Source organism: Nanorana parkeri, unplaced genomic scaffold (assembly GCF_000935625.1).
Source record: "Nanorana parkeri isolate BGI_ZX_2015 unplaced genomic scaffold, ASM93562v1 scaffold508, whole genome shotgun sequence".
Classification (NCBI taxonomy): Eukaryota; Metazoa; Chordata; class Amphibia; order Anura; family Dicroglossidae; genus Nanorana; species Nanorana parkeri.
The window spans coordinates 291,843-299,034 of NW_017306776.1; the positions used below are offsets into that span (position 1 = coordinate 291,843).

At 46.2% G+C, this 7,192-nt stretch overlaps 1 protein-coding gene across 1 annotated transcript in view; it reads right to left on the reverse strand.

The window, feature by feature from the left end:
• Positions 1–5,624: 5,624 nt before the first annotated feature.
• The window catches only part of LOC108790865 (hydroxyacylglutathione hydrolase-like protein), an 11,952-nt gene continuing 10,384 nt past the window's right edge, over positions 5,625–7,192 (reverse strand). Inside the window, exon 8 of the mRNA XM_018561223.1 lies at positions 5,625–5,955. Coding sequence (XP_018416725.1) covers positions 5,787–5,955 — 169 coding nt within the window. The 3' untranslated portion in view covers positions 5,625–5,786. The remainder of the gene's footprint in view (positions 5,956–7,192) is intronic.

Sequence of the window (7,192 nt, forward strand, 5' to 3'; positions counted from 1 at the left end):
GGGGGGGGGGGTGCAAGAGAATTCTATTTTTAATATTCAGACTCACCCCCATTATCATCACATAGTGGACCCCAGAATCAGGGATGGTTGAGATTACACTCTCAGGAGTGGATCCTTGTGGGATGGGAACAGTAAATTGGGTGCCAGTCACTTTAAGGACTTTTTAGATGCTTTATTATAGAACAGCCAAACTGGGAGAGAGGGTATAGGGCTACAGACATCCATAGCAAAAATAGACTCCAGAGTCACCAATCCTATCTAGCTTCCACAATGCAGGGACACTTTAGTTGAACAGAGGATGACATTCTATAATAGAACCCGAACTGGATAGAGGATAGAGGACATTCTTGAGATCTTCCCACGGAGAGACACCAGACTTGTTCCTGAGGACCATGCCATCCTGGCATTCCTGGCACCTCCAGCAGTCATAGGGCTCCGCTAGTTCTCCTTCTGGATAGTTTCAGACCCCACCTGGGTCCATAGGTGGCCTCCTGCAGCCTTAAGGCCTAGTGAGCTTCTCCAACCTTGTACATGCCACCCGCAAGCCAAGACCGGGGGGCAGACTGCCCTGAGGACATGGCAACTTCCTCAGCATGCATGAAACTCCTAGGGTTTGACTGGTGAGGCATAGGCACTCCTAATTTTCCACTATTGGCTCCCCCACTCTATGGCAGGGTCACACCTCACTCACAGGTAGGTGAAATCAATAGCAGAACACCTAGAAATGACCAAATGTTACCAGACTGCAAATCAGCCAGACTGATTACAGTGCTAGCAACACTAAATTTAAGTAGCCACTCCACTTAGGGTGATAGGGGCTACAACTAGATCATACAGAGATATTTTAGACCAGTCTTTCTCAACCAGGGTGCTGTGGCACCCTGGTGTATCTTCTGGCTTTGTCAGGGGTGCCTTCAAATTTTTGCACAGTGTAATGCATTTCACGGTGCAAAGAAGCTGATCACCAGCACCATGGAAATACATGACGCTCATGCAGGACGGCTGCATCTAGGTCCTCCCCCAGCATTGAGCCGTACTGTAGTGAAGATTATGAAGGTAGGGAGTGAAGGTGGGACTAAGGAAGGGAAATGGGAAAATCAAGGTTTTTTTCTTTGTTATTTTCTGAATGGGTTCCCCCTCTAAAATTCATACCAGACTGTCCTGGTAAAGGCCCTGCTCTGTTTCAACATGAGTGTCCCCCTATGTACAAAACCAGCTCCATAAAGACATGGTTTGATGAGTTTGGTGTGAAGGAACTTGAGTGGCCTGCTCAGAGCATCATACAAATAAACTGACGCATACAAATTAAGACAAAAGAAACATTTATTACGTTTATAATCTTTTCAGCAATGGTAAATATACTTTATGTCTGTTTTTCACAAGGTCTTAGTAAAAGGAAATCACAGGGAAACATTTTTTAGTCTTTAGCACCAGCATGCCTGTAATGTGACTTCCTGTGTGTTGCCCATATTATTTTAGTTCATATATTAGAGGAGCCATTTATAAATAAAAAATTGTATAGCTTATTCATCCAGCAAAAGCGCCTATACACTCGGTGTGAATGAACCAGTTGTTGTGAGAATGGGGCAAAAATCTAATTTTCCTACAGTATTTTTTCTCTTACAATAATAAAAGGCAGGAGTAAGAAATAGATTCCTTCATAAAGAACAGAAAGTGATTTGGGGGAATATTGCATTATGGCCACTAGATGGCGATGAGGATCAAAGGAAATAAATACATCTTAGTGATGAGAGATACAAATGTAACAATTGAGAACGCTGGAGGGAACGAGCAAATAAATGTAATCATTGCTACCACAGAGATCCTCAAAAAAAAATGAAAAGTTTATTAACTCATAAAATGTACTTTTAAGTCACACTGACAGACTGCCTTTCAAGTTTCACTGAAATAGCTGGGACTTGTAGATGTCCAGTAGAGGGAGAGCTAGAAATCTATTAGTGCATTATGTTACCAAAAGCTCGCAAACCCCCTCCCCACCTTCTTCTCTCTTCCCCCCCAAAGGCAAAGTGCAAACTTATATACAGTGATATATCTTAAAGTGCTATTTATTATTGATAAATTCCAGAAGCCAGGTCACCAAGAAGCCTACAAAGCAAAGTTAACAATTCTAAGACTTTGTGTCTAGTTGAGGTTAGGAGTGGTGTATATGCCTCCGTTTCAGCAAAGGGTGGGAGAGCGGCTTATCCTTAGTATGATCACCTTCTTCCATCTCCATGGTCAGTTTTTCTTCTCTTAAATTCAGGCGATTCGCCTTCAGGTATGTGCTACACTTAAAAAAGGATCATTCCCCTTTCTTATGGGGAAAAAAACCAAGGAGGCCATTCATCAGATCTGGTTGAGGATCTCTAACTGATGCCAAATACATTTGCTGCTTGGTTTCCGGAATTTGTTTGGAAGCACAAATACACAACCGAGGAACCGCCAGGAAAAGACCAAATGCCAACTTCTGACAAGCGCTGAATGAATGCACAAGAACTGTTTTACCTAGTAAATGGCTTTCTAAGTGAGACCTAGACACTTGTGATTAAAGCACAGCGGAGGATTGATGGATTGCAAGAGGGTAACACTTTTCCGAGCCTGCAATTCTGTGCCACTACATCTCTAATAACTACTTTAGGCTCTCTGCCCTCTTTAAGCCTACTAAGCAACTCCCACTTCCCACTTTGATGGATTACAAAAAAAGGGCAACATTTTTTTCAACTCTGCAATTGAAAAACTCCCTTTCTGATCTTTGGATTACTACACCTCCAAATGACTACTCCAGGCTCTCTCTGTCTTCTGAAAGCCTACTGAGCATCTCCCACTTCCAACAACTTCCCACTACCTGCCTGCTTGAAGGTGGCCTACGGCCACTCAATGCGGAGATATATTGTTAACAAAATTATACAAACTTATTGAAAAAGAAAATCCATGACTGTTTTTGGAAATTAATAAGAGAATTGATGGGTGTACTTTACATATTATCCTGGAGCTTTTTAGGGAACATGTAGACCACTCAACCTCCATGCAGCAGGAGCAACCAATCAGATTCAGACCATCAGCATAAGTTGCAAAACAAAAAAGATAACTTTTGTTATATTCATGGATCCGGCTGTCCTTCAACAGAGTTCTTTCATTTTTACCAACAATTTGGTGTTCTCTGCTTCTAGCTCCCTCCCCTCTCTGACCCCACAGCAACAGCACCCCCATACAGGCTCATTAAAAGAAGCCCTGTGTGTTCTCCGGTTCTAGCTCCTCCCCCTCTCTCTGATCTCCCAGCATCCTAACCCCCACCTCCCGATACAGGCTCATAATAAAAGAAAAGAAAAAAAGGACTGCTGTGTTCTCTGGATCAATTTCAGCCTCCTCTCTGGCCCTACAACAGCCTGGCCCACTCCTACTGAAGCATAAGAAGCAGGTTGCATAGTACAGAGAGTACGTGACAGCGCTGGTGCTTGATGACTCAACCAGCATCGTTACATGTGGTTGAGGCCTCAGTTGTGTGTAAGCACTGACCAGAGTGACGTTGAGCTCACGCAGGGCCTAGAGGTTAAAGAGAGCAGACAGGAAACAAGGAAAGTGTGTGCTAATGCGGCACAAGGCATTAAAGTGGACCTGATGTGTTGTTCTACATAAACAAAGCACAAGCTCACTTTATGAGCAGTAAATCTGTCTGGGGTTGACCTTTTAAAACTAAAGCTGCCTCCTCTATTAAATATTTAGGAGTTCACCTACCGAGAGACCTAAAACACACTTATAGTCTTAACTTCTTGCCACTTCTTCAGACAGTTCAATCAGACCTCCAGGGGTGGTCACGACAGACTTTCACTTGGACGGGAAGGTGCAATGTTATTAAACAAAACGTGCTACCGAGGTTCCTCTACCCGTTTCAGGCATTACCGATTTCTGTACCCGGCAGCTTTTTTGCCTCGGTGCAGGCTATGATCACACGGTTTGTTTGGTCGGGCAGGACACCACGACTACGACTGTCCATTTTACGGAGGCCTAAGGACGCGGGGGGCCTTGCCCTACCAGACATCCAGCTTTATTATGTTGCAGCACACTTGGCCCGCGTTATGAACTGGTGCCGACATGGAGAGATCAAGCCCTGGGTGGCATTAGAACAGAGCATGTCCACCATTCCGCTTACAGGTTTACCATGGTGCGACAAACAATTAGATAAGGCGGTTAGGTTGCACCCCACGATAGGTACCACTTGGCGAGTAGCCCGATCTGCCTTTCTGGGGAAGCAGCTTTCGCGGTCTCCCTCACCGTTGCTGCCGATAATAGGCAACCCCCAATTCCCACCGGGTCTGGAGGATAGACTGCTTTCGAACCTTCGGACTGCGGATAGGTTTCGGGCGATGCACTTTTTAAAGGGTACATCATGGCAAGCCCTTCCAGACCTCTCGGCAGACCCGGTTCTGAGTAGCATGGCGACACCTTCAACTCTCCCACTACCTCGCATCCATCCCAAACCCGACAGCGTTCACCCGCCCACTGACTCCACTCGAACAAGCCTATATAGACCAGGGCCCCCTAGCAAAATCCTTATCCTTTTGCTACCAAACTTTGCTATCCGCTGACCTGACCGAGCCGCTGCACTTTATAGAGAGATGGGAACTGGAGCTAGGGACACAATTTACAACCCCAGAAAGGAGCAAGATAATGAGGCTGTCCCTGAAGGTATCCATTTGCAATAAGCTCCAAGAATCGGGATATAAGATCCTGACGAGATGGTATAGGACACCTAGTAGACTACACCTTATGTATCCAGCCCTGCCGGATGTTTGCTGGCGCTGCGGTGAGCCAAGGGCAGACATGCTCCATATATTTTGGTCCTGCACAAAACTGACGCAGTTTTGGTCCCAGGTGCGACTTATATCCCAAATGTTCACTGACCGTCCGATTCCGGATGACCCAGCCTTTTTTCTACTGCATCATAATCAGTATATGCTCAAGGGATACAGGCGGTCAATAATGGTCCATCTGCTCAACGCAGCGCGAGCATGTATACCTCTGCTTTGGAAACAGGAGGCTCCACCCTCGGTAAAGCTATGGTTCACCAAAATTAATGACATAAGGTATATGGAAGATCTTACCAGTCACATCAAAGATGCTTCCTCCAGATTCAATGCCACCTGGCACTACTGGCTCGAATATACGACCACGGATGAATATCGGGCATATATGGCCTCTTGAGTGATGCCGACTCTCTGGTATCCCCCCGCCCTCCCCTGACCCCTCAACCACTTTTAATATTCAGACGCAGACCCCCTTATTGTCACAGTCTCTTGTGCAGGTCTCTCTCTGGGCATGTCTTTGTCAGAGCATTCTATTAATGTCTATGAGCTGCCCCTATACGTAATCGTCAATGGTGAAAAGAAGGGATAGGAGCCAGGAGGTGGCGTCAGGGCTTTCTAAGCTGTGAAGTCGCCACGCAATGGCCCACAAGCTAAAGGGCAACCCAGACATAAGATCGTCATCACCCCACCCAGCTCAAAACAACTAGACTATCCTAAGGTCATATCATGTCTTGAAGATAGATGGACTGGCCTTGCTGATGGACTGGCCTTGCTGATGGACTGGCCTTGCTGATTTTAGCACTACAATGTTTCCAGGAGAGCGTTAGCAGTCTGCAGTCTTGTGGCATGGAGTTGCTCTATAAGTGAATGATGTGTGTGGCATGTCTGCACCAAGTCTCTATATCATAGACTGTATGGCTACAAAAAATGTTCATCTTTGGTAAGATGCAGAGTTGCATTTCCTCCTTCATCCTCTTCTAGTTATTTTTGCGCAGGCAGTGATTGGTTGAGTAGACCCCACTGGTAGGCAAGCAGTGCTGGGATTGGCAGTCTGTCTTTTGGCTTTTTGAAATTGTCCTTCTCTTTCCGCAAAACTCTCATTACTTCCACTGGATCCATCTTCCCTGTGAATTTCTGTGCGGCTTCCTCCCTTTAAATCAACAGAGCATTGGGTTATATACGCTTGTGATATATAAATTCAGATCTTAACAACTGGCAGATGTGGGGACGTCACAGTACTTTGTTGACATATCAGGGTCACAACCCTTCACTTCCTATTATGGTGGCAAAAGTTTAACCCAACATGAAATAATCTGTAAAACAGATGGGCATAAAACCTGACAGAGGTTCTAACCTTCTCTGCTCGAGTGAATACTAATAAAAAAAGAAAGAGTTTTGGCTTACTGTAACTTGCACTTTGAAAATGCTGCGCTTACTTGGCCTTGCGTACAGGTAAACATTTTCCGTCGCGCTAGAGTCCCCCACAGGAGGTTCTGTGTAGGTCCAGATTGTAGGTGCCAGGCAGGAGTTTTCCCTTACCCAAAACTGCCAACACTAGTAAAACTATAATAATCCAGGACACACAACACACAGGCCCGTCTGACACCTCCTGCCCTAGCAGTTTCACAAGCGTTGGACTTCACAGTGTGCCACTGCCCATTTTCCTCTGGATAAACTAACTTTGTGTTTCTAGGTTATGGGTCGGCAACTTCGGCATGCCAGCTGTGGTGGAACTACAAATCCCATGAGGCATTGCAATACTAACAACCCCAGACTTGACTACCAGTGGAAGAGGCATAACGGGATTTGTAGTTCCACTACTGCTGGTGCACAGAGGTTGCCTACCACTGCTCTAGGCTGTACTCCAGGTGACCATATTGTCCAGGGTTACTGCCTCTGCTATATAGTTACATAGTATTTGAGGTTGAATAAAGACATTAGTCCATCAAGTCCAACCTATTAGGATCTCATTCTAGGAGTATCCGTACCCCTGTATATTACCTGTACCCCTGTATATTACGGTCCCTTAAGAAATCGTCCAAAAGTTTCTTGAACAATTCCACATTCTTTGCTGAAATCACCGCCTGTGGCACGGTGGGGGTGGGGGGCAGAGCCTCTGTGACAGAACGGACGAGCAGTGAGGGGAGATAGAGGCACCGGCTGTCAGATCCTGGCCGAGCGTCTCTCTCCTCACCACTCTTCATTAGTTCTGTGACAGCGGCTCCGTCCTCCGCCCTCCCCCGCCGCCGGTTCCTTCACTTCTCGGATCCCCGCTGGGGAGAGCAGCGGGGATCCAGAGAAGCGGCGGGAGGAGGGGACAGTGCGATCTACCAGTGATCGCTACGCGATCGACTGGTAGATCGCGATCGACCTTGTGGGCACCCCTG